The sequence below is a fragment of the Falco cherrug genome, chromosome 14 (genome assembly GCF_023634085.1).
Source record: "Falco cherrug isolate bFalChe1 chromosome 14, bFalChe1.pri, whole genome shotgun sequence".
Lineage (NCBI taxonomy): Eukaryota > Metazoa > Chordata > Aves > Falconiformes > Falconidae > Falco > Falco cherrug.
In genome coordinates this window covers 3,372,294-3,394,422 of record NC_073710.1, presented here as the reverse complement: position 1 = coordinate 3,394,422, position 22,129 = coordinate 3,372,294, and the positions used below count along the sequence as shown (strand labels likewise).

Sequence of the window (22,129 nt, the reverse complement as noted above, 5' to 3'; positions counted from 1 at the left end):
CTGCCTTGAAAAAAGTAAGTCTAGATTTAGACTTAGCCTTAGTTTCCTTGAGTGATTTATTGCATTTTCTTCCTCTGTCTTGTAACAGGAGGATGTGTCCTCCTCCTCCTCCCATGTCAGCGCCAAGCCACCTCCCATCATTTTTCCAAACTCCTGTCAATCAGTTGTGTATCTGTTCTACCAGATCCTGCCTTCACACAGAGATCTTTTTGACATGTCTTTCTGCAGGAATTACAGATGTTGTTGAATAATGAATTCAGTGAGGCAAGAATTTGATACTTTACAGTGCATGCAGGAGTTACCAAGTCAATGAGTACTTTTCTACTCCTGTGTTTTCATTTGTGATATTGTTCATGCGAGTGTATTAACTATTCAAGTGAGGAATATTTCTGAAAATTAGTAGACACATTGAGGGATGTAGGAAGCTGTGAAGCAGACACTGCAGTGCCCGTGTTGCAATGTAACACTGTTGGAAATAGCTGTACTCTGAGCATTTGTTGGTAAGCCCGGGCTCAGAAAGTGTTACTACATCCACAATGGGAGCAGATTTATGACTGAACCAAGGAAACCTTGTACTGCCCATCAGCGCAACCACAACTGATCATGAGATGTGACTACACCGATTCCAAGCACCATTTTTCCCCCTGTTTTGTTTCTGCTTCTGTGGATACCTTTCTTCCTTCCCCTCCACAACCAGACACCCACCAACGAGACATGGAGCACCTAACTCCTACTAACTGGTATTGCCAAAGCACAAAGGCTTATACCCTTTCTGGTTTAAAATTACTGTAATTACAAGTCTACTTGTTCTTGTTATGTGTATAAAGGTCTAACGATTTTTTTTCCAGTATTGCCAAATGCCTGATCTTGATGACAGTCTGTACCAATTAGCTGTCACGTTAGTCTGGCATTGCCTGAAATACAGCTATACCCATAAGCTTTTATATCAGATGCTCAATCTCTTGGCTATGTAATATTAAAATTCCCAGCTTTGCTGATTATTTTTGGTTTTCCTTAAACCATTCTGACCACGACTCCTACATGCTACTTATTTTTAGACGTAAGTTTTGCAGCAACAGCCCCTTCCTTCACGCGCAGCAACCACAGCTGCAGGTGTAGCAACTTGAGACAAGGGTCCCCCTCTCGAAGTGCGTGTGCCAGCAGGGACCAGAGGCCCCGGCCGAGACCTGCGGGGTGCCCTACCTGCCCGGGGTGCCCCGCGTGCCCTGAGTACTCTACCTGCCCGGGGTGCTCCGCCTGTCCGCTCCGCCTCGCACGGGCTGGGCCGGGCCGGGGCCGCGGCAGCCGGGCCCTGCGACAGGCGACGGGGCGGCCACATTTACAGCGGTTGCTGCGGGGCTGGGCACCGCGCAGGGCCGTGGGGGCGGGGGCGCGGCGGGGCTGCCGGCGGCAGCGCGGGGAGCCGGTCCCGCCCGGGCCGCTGCGGGAGGCGAGGCCGCACCGGTCGGGCCCTCCGCGCTCGGCTGGTGACGCCTGCGGGGGCGGCGCCGCTGCCGCCGGGGCGGGGCGGCCCTTTTTCGGCCGGGCCGGGCGGCGGGGCCGCACTCCGGGCGGCCGCGGCAGCCCCGGCGGAGCGACTGCGACGCGCCCGGCGCGGGGTGGCGGTGGCTCCCGGCCCCGGGGTTATGCGCTGGGGTGATGGTCCCGCCGGCCGGCGCCAGGCTCCTCCCGCTCCCGGGCGGGAGCCCCCTCCTCAGCCTCCTGCTGCTGCTGCTCTGCCCCGGCGGCGGGTGCCTGCCGCGCCGCCGGCCCGCGGGGCCGCCCGTGGTGCTGGGTAAGAGCCGGGGGTCGGCGGTGGGTGCGCCGCGGGCCCGGCCGAGCCCGCTGTCGCCGGAGGCGGCGGGCGGCCTGGGGGGGTGCGCGCCCCGCCCGGCCCAGCCCGCTGCCAGCGGCGTGTTCCGCCGGGCGGGATCGCCCCGGCTGGTGCGGTACCGGGGGGCGCCGCCGCTGCGCACGGAGCCGCAGCTCCATAACGCTGCCCGACCCGGCAGCCAACGCCAGAAATGCAGGCCCGGGGCCGGGGGTTGGCAACACGGGGGGTGGGGGGGCACGACCACGCTGGCAGTGTGGGGTGGCCTCTGTTTTTCGGTGGGTACGGGAAGAACCGGGCTGGCTTAAATATATTTTTAGCTCGTTAACTAAAGCCAGCCTGTCGCTTCGTACGTTTTTGCTCTGCGTCAACCTTTGGTGGCAGAAGCTGCAGTCGGAGGGGGAAAGGGGAGGGAGCGGGTGTTAGAGCAGTCAAACTACAAGTATTTGAAAAATAATATGCATATTCCATCGCTTGACATAAAATGACTGTTGATTACTGGCCCATTGTTTCACCTGTTAATACAAACAAAATACTTTCTAACAAATACATAGAAAGTATTCCTCTAATTACCAAGTGATATTTGTTAGATGCTTTTTGTATCCGTTGATAGGAATCAGAAATAAATTTTAAATGTTTTAGTAACTTTACTACGTAACCTGTAATTCCTCTAATACATTAAGTGCGTTTGGTGGTACTGGTGTCAGTAGTCTGTCCTGTGAATGTACTCATGTGCTGTATGTTCTTATTATGCAACTGATCTCGATGAGGGAGAAGACAAAAATAAAATGGGAAAAGGATAATCATAGCATGATGTTCAGTTTAAGCTCCTCTTATTTACAATAATTTAGGCTCTGCTGTTGACTTTATTCCTACTGTTACAAACTTTTGACAAAAAAGGGTAAATGTTAAACAAGAACTCTTTTAAAGATGCTGCGTATCAGGGGACTCCCATGTACAAATTCACAAGTCTTAAGAGATGGCTGAACTAACTGAGAGGCTGTAGATTCTGAAGTAGAAAATGCAAAAGGATGTCTTAAAGACGCTGCAGTTAAAATGCAAACAAAAGTTCTTGGGTCCTGCCTGTGAAAGCTGGAAGCAATCTGTTATCCCATCTTTCAGCTCTGTAATGCTGGGGTTTAGCAATAAGATTTGGCAATTATTCCACTGCAAGCTTCTTGATGAACAGGTGATAGTGTTTTATCACTCATCCAATGTTCAATTTTAGCTATGAAGGAATCAAAGGCTACTTAAAAGCAATTGGGATAAAAGGATACTGATTATAGAAGCATGGAGTTACTACTGATGGATCTATTGCAAGTATCTATGTTCCCTAAGGATGCTTTTAGAAACTGTGGCTGACCTACATTTTGCTTTCCTAAGAGACATTCTGATAAATACTGCGTGGCTGAGCATACGTTTATCAGTGAGGGGTTTAAAACACAGATTTTCTGTAGCATTTGATGACAATTCACTGTAACAGCAAGAACTTGCATCTCTTCCTATTCTAGTCAGCATCTGTGGTTTAAAATTTGCTGTTCGCTGCTGCCCAGTCCTGGCCTGTCCAGAAAGTGAAGATTCAATAGTTTTTAACATAAATAACTTTTCTGGGTTGTTGGTACGTTTGAGAAAGTAGGCACTCTTTGCCGTAACTTCCTACTGTAAAATACTATGGGTTTTTTTATGTATAGAAATGACTGACATTGTAAAGGCACCTGCACTAAGAGCTTAGCTTCAATTAGACATGACATGGGCAGTGAAGGTCAAACAAATAAAGGAGGAGTGACTGGTGGTTACTCGCTGGTTCTGTATGAAATGTTCTCATCCTGGTGCTAGTTAACTTCTTGTGACCTTTTCTTCACCCTTCTTGCGTATGTGACATGTTAAGATAAGCTTTTTAGGAATTACTGAGATGAGGATGGTAGGAGGGTTTAGGAGAATCGTTTGGGGAGGCATTCTAAGTGCTAGCCTAACAGGTGTTTGGGAAAGGGGAGAAAAACACATACTACATTGGAATCACAAATGCAAAAGGAGATTCAGAGGTATATGTAAGGGTACATTATACAAGCCTGAGATGGTTTTGGAGACCATGCAAAAGGGAGATGCAGAGCTGGTCCTCCTGACTTAACAGGCTGCCATAGAGACCCTTAATTCCTCACACGATGTGTTCTGTTTTTAAGTAGGGTTTTATCTTGTTGTAAACATGGCCTGGTGATCTAAACAGTCACTCTTAGTCTGTTTGGAAGTTAAAACTTAAGTAGAAAGGGGAGTTAACAAGTTTGATCTTATTCTATGCATGGCAAGTAGGCCATCTGCTCTTACGGAATAAAGAAAGAAGGAATGCTGGTGAAAGGAATGTTGTCAACATAATGACGACTTCATAAATGTTTTAGACCAGTGATGGTCACAAGACCCAGTGTAACTTGTTCTCATATTTTTCATGTAATCACCCCACTTGCATTTGCAACCTGTGCTTACCCAAGTAACGGAGGAGGAAGTAGAGTAGTAGCTCGCAAATATGGGAACTCATCTATATATGGGTAACTTCGTCCTGCTCCCAAAGTACTAACAAAACCACTGCTTCTAGGAATGTCAAATCTGAAAACAGATGAGCTGCTTAAATACAACCTTGTAACTATTGGCTGTAGTTGTGGTGGCAACAAATTGTAGATTTGTGGAGTCCCTGCACTGGCTCAGGTGAAGGGTGTTCTGTGAAACAGCCAAGCCAATCTAATAGCTCATTAGTGCTCCCCCAGCTTTCCTTTGTGCCTGCTTGTTGGCCACTTTGTGGAGTTACTTGTTTTGCTAAAGCAGGAAAAAATGAACCTGTTGAGGAAGCAGTGATTAATTTTGTAGTTGAATTACCTTAATGGAGCAGCTGGTACAAGGAATGTGGAGAGCAGCACCGATCCATTTGGATTAGGTTATTTTTTAAGCTGGTCTGTGCGTCATCAAATGGTGCTTTAGTAGCAGGAGCTACTATGCCTGAAGATCATGTTTGTACATAGCAAGGGAGCAAGAGCAGGGACCAAACTGACATGGGCAGTAACTGACAGCAAAATACTGCAATGCTGTGGCTCAGTTTCCCCAGAGATTTAAACAACAAAGCATCAAAGGGTAGTCATATAATAGCGGTACTGGAGAAGAAGCATGAGAGTCAAAGTCAAAACCTTACTTCCAGAGTCCTGCCTGAAGGCTTGATATCAAAGCCACAAGGCTCATTAAAATGTAAGCTGATTGTCTTGGAGTTCCTCCCAAGTATGTTTGGGGAAAAGGAGGACTACTTAAGATACTGAATTACTTTCATGCTGCGCTTTTTTTTGTTGTTGTTTCCTATTCAGCCAGCACAATATATTCACACAGTAAGATCTCACTTAAGAACCAGGGCAACCTACCGAAAACCTCTGCTCTACTGACAATACCTACTAAAAATTGGTGTATATATATGTATATATTCTGTGCAAGTACTTCTGGGTATCTGCTTCATGTTTACATGCAATTATAATACTTTTGCGCTTCTCTTATCGGTTTAGTTATGTATTCAACACGCTTGCCTTCTAATGTTCACGGTAAGTTTCTTTATTTTGTGGCTGTTCTTCCTCCTTCATTTTCTCATATAGTCCATCGATAGTCACTGCATACTATCTCATGTCTTATCAATTTTGGGAGCTGATAACCTTATAAGATCAGCAGCGGATTCACTGAACTCTTTACCTTTTAGAGCTGACTCAACACAATTACTATATCAATGTTCTGATACCTTCTGCAAACAATTTGTCAGGTACTTGGCTAAAGTTTTCTAGAAAGACACCTAAATTAAGTTTGTTAATAATTGATTTACATGCAAAGGAGGCTTGCCTGTGAATTCCTGCTGACTACTAATTGAGGTGTGTGTGTTTGAATGGTCAGCTGGCTAGATGTCAGGAGTGATTTAAATGTTTATGCCTCATGTGATCTGAGGTATCTAGAAGTATCATGTGAGATGTTGTTTGCTTTCTTGTTCCTAATTTTAAACACAAGCATTTTCTGTGGCAGTCTATCACTGAGTCTATGAGCTACTTTGAGAGGTTCTCCTTAAAGAACTTGGTCAGAGTTTGAAATTTTCCAGAAAACTTGGTTCATTTTAAAGGAAGGGTAAATTATAGAACCAGAAAGATGACAGTTGAGGAAATCATACCAGTTTAAAAGTTATGATAGTTGATATACATCCAAAGGCATTTGCATTGCAGAGAATACTAAAAAACCCAGTATCAATTGATGGCCTTTTTGCCACAAAAAGAATAGCTCACCACCCCCATGTTATTATATAGGTACTATTTTTTCTTTTTCCAAATTAAATTTAAGATTCTGCTATTCATGGCTTTTTTTGAATGTCCTTTTTTTTTCTTTTCTTTTTTTTTTTTCTTAGTTTCCTGAGTGGTATTAAGGCAAGTCACTTTCCAAGCTGCAATTTGCTTACTGTCTTCTGCTGAGAACTGTGAATAAGTCATTGAGACTTAAGGATAGCAATAGGCAGGAGTATCAGTATATCATAAAGCTAGTTATTGTAGTTCCCAGACTTGGAAAAGTCTGTAGCATCTTTAAAATTCTCAAGTGAAACTTGTAAATGTGCTTTCTGTAAGGTTTAACTAAACAGGCACAGATCCCAGAAGCAGATCTACTAGTTTTGTCAGGGCAATAGAGAAAAAATAAAATGCCAGCAAAGGATACTATAATACTGGAAGTGAATTGGGCTTATTGATGTATTAGAACAAGTTCTGTTGGGATTGCAGTCTTTGTGGAAAAATGAGGATATGCTAGAACTGATAAATCGTCAGATCTGATGGAAACAGGTTTTTTTTCTGCTAAATGTGAAATCTCATTATATTTCTACATGTTGCAGTTCAGAAGCCAATACCCATATTACACAACTGCAAATGAGGGAAGCAAGGGTTCTGCTTGAGATCTTTTCTTGGATGTCCAGTTCTCTAGCGCTGATGTATTTTGCAGAACTCCACTCACCAGTTATTTTGTATGTTTACCGGGCCAGTCTGCAAGTTTTTAAAAGTAAGAACTTGCTATAATGTTTCAAATGTAAAAGGTTTGGAAACTACCAATATTGGTAGATGAGAGGATGAGGAGAAAAGGTCTTACGAATTACTCTGCCCACAGATGCTTTCTGTATATGGTCTGAAAGTAAAGAGAAATGTTTTTTTTCTACTGCTCTCAAATAAATTCCATCACAGACAATTCAGAGGTATGTCCTTACCCTACAGAATTAATCTTCAATGTGATATTTTTTTAACTTGTTACTTATCAAAAAGCTACGAAGTAGTTCTCCAGCCAAAATGTAAATCATTAACAATGTTTAATTGTGTGGAGTGAGGACTGAAGATCTTGCATGTTTCTTTCCATACTCCCAAAAATGAAAATTTGCATTTTATTCCCTATAGCTTCATCATGAACTCTTTAGCTTGCAGAAAATAATTTAGAAAATTAACCTAAAGTTGTGAATTACAGTGATTAGCAGTTACACTGTTAATAAGGAAATGTTAAACCTGAACCCCACCCCCTCCCTTTTTTTTTTAATCCCTGCTTTATAAGCAAACAGGCATCACAGCTGTACATGTATATGAAACACTACTTTCTTAAACTCGAGTATTGTATCTCAGTAAAGGTGGAACTAGCCTCTTATCTTTTGTTTAGAATTACATAAAATTACCACTCTTCCACTTGTTCCTTATCTCTAGAGTAAAAATTAGTATGTAATGTTTCTCATCTTCTGCTCTGAATTGGACACAGGAGCACAGCCTCTATTGTCAAGAAGCTTGGGGATAAAATATCTTAACTAAATTGAATTTGCAGCTAATCTAAGATGACTCCATGAAGTCAGAGTATGTGGTTTCCTGTTTTCAGTACTCTTGTTGATAAATGTATCTTCATCATAATTTTAAACTTCTTCAGTTGTGAGTCTTCCTACTCTGAGCAGGCATGCTTATGATTATTTGAGTGCTGTTTGGAAACCTCAGCAAGTCTTAAAACTGTGATACTCCACATGTTTGTCTAAGTCTTTGAAAGGTATCTTTGCTGAAAGAACTTGATTTTTACCCAAGGAAATGAGATTCCAGGGTAGAACAGAGTGTCACTCTTCTACTTTGTTTTGCATTGAAACTGAAGACAGAATCAACCTGTTCTGTCCTTGGCAGATCTGCTGCTGAGACTGGCCAGCCATGAATGATTGATATAAATAGAATTGCATTCTGCTCATTTTCTAATTAAAAGCACTGATACAGCACAGGCACAAGACTGTGGAAAAGCTGTTGCCTTACAGTTCTATAAGCAATAACTAAACAGCATTTTGTGAGGTTACAAGACTGAACTTCAGTAAACTTTCTAGGGTGTGATGCAATACTATAATCTCCCTTACTATGCTTTCCAGTGTATCAGAGTCCTTGAAATATGACCTAAAATAAACTGCGGTCAGCTACTGGGTCTTTTAACGTTTCACTTAAGACTACAGAAATAAAAACACTAAAAACCTAATGAGAAAGTAGGGGTAGTTAATAAAGAAATCCTGAGGTATACCTCTTGGGGGGGGGGGGGGGGGGGGCGTAACCTGCAGTGGCTGAAGGTTGTAACAGCGTGGTTGTCCAGGTCTATAGTCTGAAGTTCTGCCCTTTTTTCAGTTCTGCAGTAAGTGTTTCTCTGAGAGCATATCTGTTTTTCCAGTTAAATTGGGTTTTCCACTAAAAGGTATTATCTCTTTCTTTAAACCATTACTAAGTATGAGTGTTCTAGAGAACTCTAACTGTTTTGATTAAATAATTTACTGAAGTGGGAAGCAACTGTATGGGTAGGTCTGCATTAAAACACTAAAAATTAAACATTGCCAAGTAAAATAGGATACAGTTATACACTCATCCAAAAAGATGGGGATATGTGGAGCTGAAGGGGGGGGGGGGGAACCCTTAAGTACCTAATGCCTATTATTTTTTTTTTTTTCTAACACAGAGTAACTTTCAGTTGCTGGAGTATCTTTTGCCTTTCTGTTCTTGAGGAAAAAATGGTTAAACATAACAGAATGTTAAGAAGTTTCTCTTGAAACTTGCTGCTGAAAATTAAGAGCATTTTTTAAATTTCGTTCTAATTTAGAAATAAAATTCCTGTCTCCATCTAGTGTTTAAAAGAAAGGAAAATAAAACTTCATCAAGGGAGTACTTGTATTTAGTATATGCCTTAAGAACAGTGCACTTCAGAGAGCATGCAAATACAAGACCCTTCCCTCCAAGTGTTTCTCACGTAATGTATCAGGAGAAAAAAAAGTGAAGATCAAAACTGTTGTTGCATCCAAACCTGAATGTAAAAGAGATGAAACTATGTATCTGGATTATTATGTTAGCCAACTAAATCTTATGTAGCAAAAGTGTGCTTGGAGGTGAAGAAGTGGGGAAAAAAAATACAGAGCTGCTTTCACATTTTCATGTCAAATTGCTACTTTGTGGGCAGCTGTTTAAAAAGAACAGGAAGATTTGCATGTGCAGGTGTAGTATTCTGAAGAAAAAAAGTCTTTCAGAAAGATTCAGTTTGTAGTTTAAAACACAGATAATATTGATAACGTCAGAGACCATCTGTTTTTCATACCCGTGGCCTAATGTGACCTGTTCCTATTTAGTCTGCTCTTTGAACTTACAAACTGTTGATCCAGAATTATTCTACATGGTGGTTCCCCAGCTACTAACTTTTGAAAATCCAGATATTTTCAGTGGAAGATGTGCATGCAGTACTTTGTTCTTCTCTAATATTTTTTATCCAGTTATAAAAATTAATGGTGTCCCTGGATGCAGTGATAGTGCATATTAAGGCTACAGTATTAAGATGTGTCTATTATAATGTAGAATGTTATACACTCTAAAATTAAAAGTGACTCCTTTTTATATCTTTCAGTTCCAGGAGACTTGGGTAATCAGTTGGAAGCCAAGTTAGATAAGCCATCGGTAGTGCATTATCTCTGCTCTAAGAAGACAGACAGTTATTTTACACTCTGGCTGAATTTAGAATTGCTTCTGCCAGTCATCATTGACTGCTGGATTGATAATATCAGGTAAGACCAGAAATGTTGCTCTTTGCGGTTATCTCCTTTTCCTTAGACTGACATACTTTGTATGGGATGGCTGCCTTGAAGTTGCTTTTCTGATTCAAGGCCCTTGAAAGAAATGACTTGGAATTCTGCTAGGTAGAGTAATTGGATGAATCGGAAGATGTGCTTTGTACGAGGTAACTTCATCACTGATGAAAAGCAGAGGTTCTCTTCGTTTCTTCCGCTTTATCTCCTACCAGTTACCCAGTGTTTGTTTGGGCAGTTATCAGACAAGTACTTCTCTAGGCTTATCTAAAGCAGAACATTTTCTGCTTTTTTGATGAGGCATGGGGGAAGGGGGTACATTGGGCAGCTCAGAGGGGACAGGCAGGAGGAACGTGAGCTTGCACTTTTGCTGGCAATGTGTCATTAGAGAGCAGTCTTATGGGCACTGGAGGCACACAGGGTCAGTCAGTCCTTCAAGGGTAGTCTGGAGGTATCTTTCCAGAATTCTTTTGGTTTAAAACATTGTCTGATTTAAAGCTTCCAGACTATTTCATTGTTCGAACTGCTTCATTAATGTTCCAATAAAAATCATATAAATATCTCTATGAAAACAAGAAATGCTTAGCTTTTGCAATTTGAAAATATTGTATTGCCTTGTTGCTCTCTTATATGACTATACCAAGCTGTTGTGTAGTTGTACCTCTGCTTTACGTCTTGCTATATGCCTTACAGGTTAGAGAGATTTTTGGGTGTATGAAGATTTGAGTATCAATTCAGATTTTAAGACTCCATCTAGGGGTAAAACCTTCCATTCAGGAATGGCAATTGTATTGATATAGTATTAAAACCAACCAAACCACCAATAACAAAACAAAACAAATTAACAAAAACAAACCAGCAATAACAAAAAAACAACAAAACAACCCTGACACAATGCTCCAGATTTTTCATATCTCAAATTGATTTGAAAAGTATCTACAAAACACTTAATACCTCTATGTGTTTCCTGAGGTTATTAATCAAGAAATGTCAAGTACTCCCTTAGGCTGATATGGGTGTTCTAGTTAAGCAGAAATGAATTACTCCTTATCTAGAAGAATTTTTCTCATATCTGATTTTACAGGTATTTTATCTTCCACTGCCACAGTCTTATTTCTTGACATTATTTTCTCCATTACGTGGCTTCATGCAAAATGAAATGGTATAGAACTATATAAAGTAGCTTATATAATGTTGAAGTTCAGCCACAATTCTCCATACTGAGTTTTATAGAGAAGTCTCAGATTCTGCATGTCAAACATTAAACTAATTGAAATAACTGTTTACATTGTATAACCTCTTAGCCATTATTGGCTTATAATGTCTGCCTGGGTCTTTTTCCCCTTCTGGATGATAGCACTTAAAGTTCTTGTTACCGCACTCAGAATGTAAGACTCAATACACTTGAGAGTTGTCATGTGGTAGTATGACATGTTTCATGTTTTTCCTCTTTCTTTTTTTACCCCCAGGCTGGTATATAATCGAACAAGTAAGATTACAGAACCACCAGATGGAGTGGATATCAGAGTGCCAGGGTTTGGGCAGACATTTTCCCTGGAATTCCTCGACCCAAGTAAAAGGAGCGTTGGTATGTACAAGCTGTGTCTGAAGTGCTTTGTTAGCTGTAGGATTTATCTAGTGTGTCTTATACAACAAGCTACTGAAATGTGACTTCAAATTACTGTTCTGTTTAGAAGTAGAAAAACTGAATTATTTTTTTTGTGTGTAGTAGGGTAGCGCATGGTTCACTTGGCTTTTAAATGTTTTCATTGCATTGTATTTTGCCTGTTGTTTCACCCGATAGAGACAAGAAAATTCCATGTTACTAGTCTTGTGCCAAATTTCAGTTCTCGGGATGAAACTTGAATAGGCATTTTGAAGACAGATGCTTTTGGAAAATGAGATGGATTTAGTAGAAAATTCTGTGACTGAAGCTTGACAAACAAAACCAAAATAAACACACTTCAGCTTGGTTCTGAGTAAGATACTCTTTGGCCTTAAGAATGAGTTAATGGGCTTGGGAGATACAGTACCATACCCTATAGTTCCTTCTCTTTTGTTGGTGTCAGAGTAATTATTAAGAGTTATATTTGTGCTGCAGAAGATTTCTGCATTAATGTATTTGCAGAGGGTTTTTTTTTTTGTTTAGTGTTTTTTGGAGTAGTAGTCTTTCAGAAAACACTGACTCTAAGCTTTTGTGAGGTGTTATTAGCTGTGGCTGAAGACTTTAAGTAATTTAATAGTAATGCGCCGAGCTTCACATGCTTCATAGCATGGATTTCTTTAGGGAGCAACCGCCAAAAGGGCAGTAATGTGCTTAATGATTTTCACTAGATGGCACTTAACTAGAACAGGGCCATATTTAAAATTGCCTCTGTTCACTTCAGGGACTATATGATAAGCATTTAAGACTAAGGAGTGAGGTTCTGCTCAAAATTTAAATATGGCAGTGATGTTCAATAGGATGCTTTGACAATTTTTTCAGACTGTTAATAAAGCATTTATTTGTGGTAATACTAAAATCCTATGTGTCAAAGCTTGTAATATGTAACATCTTTCAATATATAACATCAGGCAGTCTGCAACTGTTTCCTTTCTTTGCTATTAAAGCAGTATGTTCAGTCATTTAAGTCTTAGTCTGCTACCTGAGAGAGAGAAAAATAATTTTGGGGTAGTTTTCAGAATTTTGCCCTGGGGTATGCTGTAAGCATTTGTCTCTGAGAATAAATACTGGTGAAGTCCAGGCCATCCTTCATGAATGTATTATATACCCTGCCTGATGTTAACCTGCAATCAACAAAGGCAACAAAAATCAACAACTAACACAGTAATTTGAGGTGTATTCTTTACAGTTCAAGGCTAAGACATAATTCTGCTGGGGAAGATTTATCCGTTCTGTGCTATGCTTCACTGCCATGTTTGATTGATAGATCAGGCAATTAGTAAGAAGTTTGAGTAATGGTGTTCTCTCACTTTTGGGGAACAGCGAGCATAATTCATTTTGTTTAATAAGCAGCCTTCTAGATTGTCAAAGTCTAAGATTACAGTTTTAATGTCTGTATATATGGTATCAGAGATAATGCCTCCAGAACTTTGTTTTGAGATGGTCTGATGGCTGCTAATCTTTTCACTGTTCTGTTTCTTTCCTCTGATACAGGCAGTTACTTTTATATGCTGGTGCAGAGTTTAGTAGATTGGGGCTACAAACGCGATGAAGACGTAAGAGGAGCACCTTATGACTGGCGAAAGGCACCAAGTAAATAAGATACTGTTACTTGAATGAAATTTTTACCCTCCCAGTCAGCAAATAATGTTTTGGGTCTCTTCTCCCATCCCACTTGTACAATTATCCTTAAACTTAATTTTGACTGGTTCTGGGGGTCTGGGTACCCCTGGGCCCAGATCAAAACTCTGTAGTATGTTTTCTTTTTTTTTTTGCTTTAAGCAAGCTGTTACTTAAAGTCTGACTTAAAAACAAAACAAAAAAACCCACATCACCAAAACACGTCCGCACAAAAACACCCACTCCTTTCACTTAATGCTAGCATTTCTAAGGTCTGTGTTGTTAACTTCACAGACAGTTCAACACAATTCTCTAGAAAGCTATTTTTGAAAAAGTTCAGCATTCACGATTAATTATTAACTGTGTAACCTGTGTATGTTTACTTTAGATGAGAATGGAGACTATTTTGTGGCCCTTCGCAAGATGATAGAGTTAATGTATGAGCAGTATGGAAGTCCTGTTGTTTTAATTGCCCACAGTATGGGTAATATGTACACCCTCTACTTCCTCAACCATCAGACTCAGGATTGGAAAGACAAGTACATAAGGGATTATGTGTCATTAGGCGCTCCATGGGGAGGAGTGGCTAAAACTCTCCGTGTGCTGGCTTCAGGTAGGTGGCTTGAATGTTTACAATGTATTTTATTAGTCGTGCAAGATACAAACTAGGCTGTTAATTGTAAGCCTGGAGGATAAGAATTCAAGGTACTATGAAGTTAAAATTTTTTTCATAAGTGATGGCAACTTGATGTTTTAAGCCCTGTGACCGTACTGTCATTTTTTTATTTTCATGGGAGCAGACTGAATTTTTTTACATCCCTTAACCAGGAGCTGCATTGCCTCTTGACCTCTCCTACCCTTTTTTCAGCAGATTGTCATCTGCAGTTTGGCCTGGTGTCTTCTATTTCTGCCACTTCTGCCTAATTGCTCTCTGTTCAGAATTGCAAAGCTAACAAGGACTCTGGAGCATTTAGTAGTTTCCTTTGATTAAAGATCACACAGCTGCTTGAGGTTTATGTGAAGGGAAACTTGTAGACATGGTGCCCACAGCACAAATGCCTGTCAAAAGTTGTAACTCTACAGATAATGAAAATGAATCTTTGAGGTCTTGGGTATGGCTTACTGGATATGCCCAAGACTAAATAAATAAATAAAAAATTGAATAAAGCAGCATAATGTATTTATTTATTACAGTAGGTAACTGCAAATGACTGGAAAAAGTTCACTTACCCTATCATGTGATAACATAATATAATTATTTCATGTGCTTTTGCACTTAGTTCATGATGCTTCTGCCTTGGTTTTTTTAGCTTGTTTCTGACTTGCTAGCTTTGGGTATCACTAGCTTCTTCCTAAACAAAGCTGACATCAGAAACTGGACTTCATCAAAACACAGAACACGCAGCAGCCACTAGCCATGCATGGACAGATCAAAGAATACTTTGCTTAGCAAAGGCATTTGATTCTGAATAGTAGCGCACAGCTCAGTTGCTAACTATAAAACTTAAATTGGATGTTTGTATTGAGTTGTACCTTGTTAAATCTATTGCAATGGCACTGTAAAAATTGATTTCCATTTTCCCACAGGCTTTGTCTGACAAGTTTGCATGCTACAGAAATGGCAGGAAGTGAGCAATATTAATATCACCTTCATAAAATCCCACATGATTATATAAAAGTCTAGTCTGATTTCTGTTGGATTAAACTTTTGTGCTTCATATCTTATTTATCCTTTATAATGCATCTCATCCAAAGTGGCTAGCTATACAAATACATAATGAATAGTTAAATTTCTACTAAAATGTAGTAATTCTTTTAATCTGTATGTCTGTTGTACTGAACTGTGTTTTAGAGCAGAAACTTCATCATGTAGCAAAGTTTAAATCAAAATGCATATATTCAGACTAGTTCTGTCTCAACCAGGCATTAACACTTGGATTACATTAGTCTGTTAAAGAATTTCTAAAATTGACCTTATTAGGGTGTTAGTATGCAGAAGAATTGTTGCTTTAAAGAAAAATACTGCATTGCTGCAGGAAAGATAAGGCAAGCTATGAATGCATTCTTGTTGCTTGCATTCCTGTGTATAATACGTTAATGGCTAGCAAGTTCATGCCAAATCCACAGTTCTGTTATCAAAACTGCTAAACGCTACATAAGTGGAATTTATCTTCTGTGACACTTTCTGCTAACTTGTTCATGTGCTTTGCAGGATCAATACTTATATCGTTACAATTCCAGTGCTAATAAAGTTAGGATGTGCTTCCCACTACAGTGAGCAGGCACAAAGTTCGTTGTGGTGGTTGGTTGGTTTGGTGTTTGGCTTGGTTTTTGCTTTTATTTTTTTTCCAGCTTGAGATCCTAGCAGTGTCTTCCTTAGAACTAATATTTTGTTCACTAAATGTCAGTTGTTGACTAAATGTTGTGCCTGCTACCTTGAGCATGGTATTGGTCATACGGTGATTCTGCACTTCAGAGAAAAGTAGAGGATCGGATAAGCATTTTCTAACAGTTCTGTAAGAGAAGGCAGGGATAATCAGGTTCTGTATTTGGTTATTCTACTGGAAATAAGTTTTGCACACGTTCCTTCCACTATTCAATTCAGAACTTGGTCTTTGCTGAAAACTTGTAAGTAGTATTCTGTATCTTAGTAGTGAGTGTGCACAGTTAAGTGTGTATACCACACAGCAATATGAAACACATTCTACAGGACCTTTGTAATTCTTGGTGTGCTCTTTGAGTTTCCTTTTTATCTGTTTCCCAGTTACACTAGCAATGTCTTCACATAGTCCTCATAAGCACTTCGATGACTGTGCTTTAGGTCTGTCTCCTTGTGAAGTAATAGTGCCACCTTACGGAACTGAAAAATACACCTTGGTGTTATTTCAGGAATAGCAGTTTCAGTTTCCGTATTTCAGTTTTTATGGTGTAGTTGACCTGGATCACCGTGCTGTAACCACCTGGATCTAATAACGGAAAATCTGATTCAAGTTTCCACTGACAAAAGAATTGAGGTCTGCCAGCCATAGTGATAATGGAAGATAGATCTGACCAGACAGTCACCATGAAAATTAACTTAGATCTGTCTTCAGAGTTTTTTCTTAAAAAAAATGTTTCTAGTAGTCACTGTATCTGCCACTTATTAAGTAGCTTTTAATTTTGTGAAGATATAAGACCAATAGTTAAAATATGAAGAGATGCATATAATTTATAACTTAGTCACGTGTTAGTTTGAGCCTTCTTTGGTACAAACTACAAAGAAAAGAATGGACTTGATGTCTACAGAAATTCTTGAAATGTTTTGGTCAAATGCTAGTTCTGTAAAAATAGTAAGTCTAAATTTGGTAAAATTTACAATTTTGTGTTTTATTTGGTATTGGATAACTTAAGACCTTTATTGATAATAAGTTCTCTAGATATTTATATTAAGAAAGTATAATGCCTTGGAAAAAAAGCTTGGCCAGCAGAAAACATTTTCCAAGTATAGTAACTATCAACTGGTCTTTTAAGAACTGTTGGTTTTGTCTGTCCCTGCTTGGCAAAGATGTAGACTAGGTTGCCAGAGTTGCTAGAAAATATTAGTGCTAAATTAGAGGAAAAACTGTGTTCTGAGCAAGTTAGCAGTATTGAAATTCTGACTGGAAGGGAAGGTGCTGATACTGGCAGTTTTCCATGGTTTCCACCAGAAGCTAACAAGCTCTAACTCTTCTTCTGCCAATGTATTACGCATAGAGACTGGATTGGTCACAGAGTGCAGCATTCTTACTTGATAGCATAAGCAGAGACCGTAATACTTGCTTCGCTTCTGTTTCCTTTTATGATAGTTACCTTTTTAGGTACGCTATTAAGAATCTGCTATTTTCTTCCAATTGTAGGCATGTTCTGGTAGGTTTTGTTATGAAGGGAGTATATAAACTGGGTAAAACACTATGCCAAGTGGTAAATAAACCATATAGTAATTTTTATAGCTACCCTGAATGAAATACTGCTACTCTGCTTGTTTTGAATATGCATTTAAACATTTTGTTAAGCCTGTAAAGTCTTTTCACAAGTTTTTATGTTTTCTTTCAGCAAAAACATGATCTATGTATCAGAATTGCTGTAAAATACATTTCCAGAAGAGCATTCAAGACAAAACTTGCAAATGGTTTAAATAATGCCTAATAAAAGCTGACTTCTTACATGGCTTATATAGGAAATACGTTCTCCTTTAAAAAGGAGCATATTGAAAGGGCAGCAGTGTTCTTGGTTTGTCAGTCATTCATCACCTTGTATTTAAATTTGCAAGTTATCAGAAGTTAGTTTGCAGAGATTGAAGACAATCATAAATGAGGAAAACCTGGAATTATCACTGTAAGCAAAGGGAATAATCTTTTTATTCATGCTATCACTGTGAGTGGTAGTAATTGCTGCTGGTTAAGATTCATGCTTTACTTTGTGGATAATGAAATTCGTCTTTTTTTAAGGTGACAACAATAGAATACCTGTTATCAGTTCGCTCAAGATTAGAGACCAGCAGAGATCAGCGGTTTCCACAAATTGGATGCTCCCCTACAACTACACATGGCCTCCAGATAAGGTCTTTGTAAGCACACCTACAGCTAACTATACTCTTCGGGATTACCGAAAATTCTACAGGGACATCAATTTTGAAGATGGCTGGCTCATGAGACAAGACACTGAACCCTTGGTCTACCAGATGACACCACCTGGTGTGCGTATACACTGTCTTTATGGTACTGGCGTGGAAACACCTGATTCTTTCCATTATGAAAGCTTTCCTGACAAAGAACCCAAGATTCTTTACAGCGATGGGGACGGTACCGTAAACTTACAGAGTGCCTTGCAATGTCAAAAGTGGGTGGACATGCAAAAACAGGAAGTCATGATACTTGAGCTTTCAGGAAATGAGCATATTCAGATGCTATCTAATGATACTACTATCTCCTATGTGAAAAAGCTGCTTTTTAATTTGTGATACCTTGTGTTGACAATTATTTTCCTCACCTGTGATGCCTTCCCTTAAATATGGGAAAATGCCTTTTAATCCCTTGATATTTAGATATTTGAATTATTTATTTTGTGGTTTTTTTAAGGCTGTGTTTAAGAAGTTGTTTGGTGTCCTAAATGATTGTTTGTCTCTGATTTGTGTTTATGATGCTTATATGGTACTTCCATATTCTGCAAATTTGGTCAAATATGCATTTTGGTGCCTCTAGTGTTGTGTCCAATATTCATACAGACTTTCATTTGGAGATTGTGCAGCCCCTTGCACATACTACACAGAATCATAGATACCAGAGTTCCTTTGTGTGGTCTTTGCAGGGTGTGGGAGGGCTAGGATGGATCGCAATTTCAGATGCCCATTAAACAAGGGAATGATATTAACAATTTGGGAAGCACAGTAAACTTCTTAAAGGGTATTGCATATTCTGATTCGCAGCTCCCAGTACCTTAGTTTGTAAATGTGCATGTCTACTAGGTAAGATAGGGAAGAGCTCTGCCTGGTACTGTGCTTTTTGTCATAATCCAGCCTTTCTTTTATTACAGCTTTTGGGGAAAAAGATAGATGTGTGAATTACTTGAAGCTTCTTACTAGGCACCTTTTTTTGTTTTCTTTTTTAAAAGAAGGAGAAATTGTTTGCTCGTTAACTTCTAGAACCTGATTACATATGATTTGGAATCCGAGGAATACCTTGTGCTTTATCGATCAATGAGGGAAAGAAGCTAAACAGTGGTTGGTGCTTGCAGTAACTGTAGCTGTGTGGAGTAGCACATAAAGTTAATTGAATATTGGCAATCAATCCATACAGTGCAGAATTGCATTTTTGGGTGAAAAACAATCTCCTGTAGTGGAAATTATAAGGGATGGTGGGCGTTAATTCAAAAAGAAGAGTCAACTTCCTGAAATGGGGTGAGGAATAGAAGGCAGCATAATACGGTATGAAGTGTAAACCTTGTTCTCAGTCAGACGCTTAGGCTCTGATCCAGCTACTGACCAACTGCTGATTGGATCAACAGTACATTCAGCTGAAAAGGAACTCTGTTTTAACACTAATTTCCCATAGATTACAATTTCCATTATTGCTTTTTGAACAAGTTGGGATACACTGTTCCTTAAATGTTTCTATAAATTGCTGAACATGCAGCTGTGTTAATTTGCTACAGTATTGTTTTACTCAATGTTTAAAAAATAGTAATTCAGTTCTCAGCTCCACAGAATTGATAGCCTAAAGGCCACCGTATTTACAACCTTGATTACAGAAGTCCTGTTGGAGAGTTTCACTCAAAGATTCTCTCTTGCTTGCTTTAAAACCAGTCACCCAGTTAGACTGCACTTAAGTCTTCTGAAAACACAGTTTTAAATGCTTTCAAAATGCTAGGTCCTCCAAGAAAAATGTTTAAAGAGTTTTAGAAACTCATCAGAACTATTAAGGATTCATTTCTTAAGAAACTGAAGTTGTCTAAAGGGTAAAGTTTTTAACTGTTCTGGTAGCATGCATAAAATGTTTGCTGCCATTAGATGTTTAAGTAAGATGTGTTGAAATGACAGGCTTGAACCCTTGTTACTACAGAATGCAAACATTTTGGCATAGGAGGTAGGTTTCAGGCTTTAAGGTTTAATTCAGAAATGACTTAAATCCATAACAACTTGAACTAGGGTCACAGATAAGCTATGTAAGGAAGATACTTGGCTTAACTTTTCCTCCTGCATTTTCCCTATTACTTTTGCTGAGGGAGAGTACAGTTTTCCTGATTTTTAAAACAGAATGTTTATCTTCTCAGTTGCCAAGGAACCTATAGTTCAGCAGCAATATTGCCTAAACTTTTCCAGAGTAATTACTGAGCTGCCCCAAGCCATTTGTAATTGATAATGTTGAAATAAAAAAACTAACAACCAACCACCACCACAACACCAAACAACAATAGTAACCCCCCCCCCACACCCCCCCACACCCCAAGTCCTTTAGCCAAGTGTTCTATTTTACGCAGGGCTGTCAGCTGGATAAGCTTCAGGTTTGTGTTCCAAGACTGCTCAAAGACAATAAAGCTTTTCCTGTGGTCTGACTCAATTTTTGAATATATTGCTATGTTACTGGTTTACAACAGAAAGAAATTACAGAGAACAGCTTATCACAATCTGTATTTCATGCTGCAGTAGAATGCCTGTTAATAAGCACTGGAATGAGTGGAGCCGTATTGCAGGATACCAACATGGGCATGAAAGGCTGAAAAAAATTGAAAAACCTCATAGATAAACAGTTCTTAACCTGATCTAGGGAATGTTTCTGAACTTCATTTAGATCCTTGCCTATTAACCTGTGGCATTTTTTCTTTATACTAAGAGTTTAGCTTCAGGGGGTTTTGTGATTCGAAATTCTAAAATACAGGATTCCAAAAGATGGTCTTATTTTGTTGTTGTCCTTTTTTCCTTTACTACTCCTTTTTAATACTAGGTTTTGTGCCCCAGAAGAAAAAAACCTGAAACCTCTTGCTCTTTAATTTTTGGCAACCTAGTATTACTGTGTTTCTGAGATCAGTTGATTGTATCTTTTAAGATTGTAAATCAGCTTTCCATTAGTTGAGATGCCCTAGAGTGTGTTTCTTTAAATAAACTTGTGTTAGTTAACCTGGTAAAATGAAGTGGAAAGTTTTTCAGGGCTTGTTTTGTTTGTTTGTCACGATAAAGCCTTGTTGTGCAAGAATGTGTGTACCAGAGTTCTGAGTACTGTGTTAGAGCAAGCACGGTGCTTCTGGCGAGACTTTGATTGGATGTCACGGTTCTGCAGGGTATAGTTCTGTTTGATGTCCAGAAGTTGTGATTTTTCTACCAAATCATCTCCAACCCTTTCATTTTAAGTGTCTTGCATATTAGGATGGAGTTCTCATTGAAAAGTGAATGCAGGAAGTAAAACTGCGTTATTCTAGTAGCTGAAACTGAACCACTTCACTCGGCATGTTGAGAAGAGCTTACTGACTATGGCATGTTCCTCTACAAGGCAAGAGTATTTAGCATTACTGTTACAGGCCTGCTAGAGCCAGGTGCATTGGAGCAGCCTAGATTCTTGTGGGGAGAGAGGTCTTTAAGAAATAAATCTTTGAGGACAATGTGGCACTTCCTTAAGAGGAGTAACTGAGGTGCTTTGCCACACTACACAGTTGAAATGTTTGAATTTACCGATACGTCTTTGTGTTATACCTAACACGTACTGATCATCTATCTCTTTCCATAATTTTTCCTTGGTTTTATTCTTCCAGGATACTTTAAGAAACCAAAAATACTCTTGTGGACCAAATGTATTTCTTATTTTTGACAAAATGTATAGAAAATGCTGAAGAAGCTTTTAGCTGTCATTGTAATACTTCTGAAGAGGTTCAGAGTCACTGTGTGATTCTGCTTAAAAAAAATAGAAAGCTTCAATAACTAGCAATAATTGCAAAGGACTTGCAGGCCAAAGGAAGGAATGTTTGGTATTAAGGTAGTTCTTGGAGCACGGTGTGTTCAAGGCCCTCTTAAATTCAGGGAATGTTTGGCAATGACTTTGCTGCTCTACACTTAACAGTATTTTGTATGGAACATATTCTGAGACCTAGCATTTTCTATGCTCTTTTTGTGTATTGAATGCATTCAATAGATTTTGAATATTTTATTGTCAAACTTTGATAACATAATAAAGTTGATCTAATACAGCTTGTCTCCTGTTGTGAATAACGTGTTGTCTCACTGCCCAGACGGAATGTCAACTTGTTGCTGCTTTTCTTCCTTGGGGATTTTTGGTGTCTCATTTTCTCACAGTATCTGCTGCCTACTACCTTGTAGTACATCTGGAGTTCTCTGTTAATTGTTCTTGATTTTATGGAGATGTGGGACTGAGATTAATCAATATCTTTTGTTTGCTTTTTTTCTTGCTCC

At 39.3% G+C, this 22,129-nt stretch overlaps 1 protein-coding gene and 1 long non-coding RNA gene across 2 annotated transcripts in view; one reads left to right on the top strand and one right to left on the bottom strand.

The window, feature by feature from the left end:
• The window catches only part of LOC129737354 (uncharacterized), a 99,671-nt gene that overhangs the window by 9,639 nt on the left and 67,903 nt on the right, over positions 1-22,129 (bottom strand). The window lies entirely within an intron of this gene.
• PLA2G15 (phospholipase A2 group XV) lies at positions 1,534-21,906 on the top strand. The gene is made up of 6 exons (XM_055726719.1): positions 1,534-1,795; positions 9,755-9,911; positions 11,402-11,520; positions 13,090-13,188; positions 13,604-13,828; positions 17,682-21,906. The coding sequence occupies exons 1-6, from the start codon at positions 1,660-1,662 to the stop codon at positions 18,191-18,193; spliced, it is 1,248 nt and encodes a 415-aa protein (XP_055582694.1). The 5' UTR covers positions 1,534-1,659; the 3' UTR covers positions 18,194-21,906.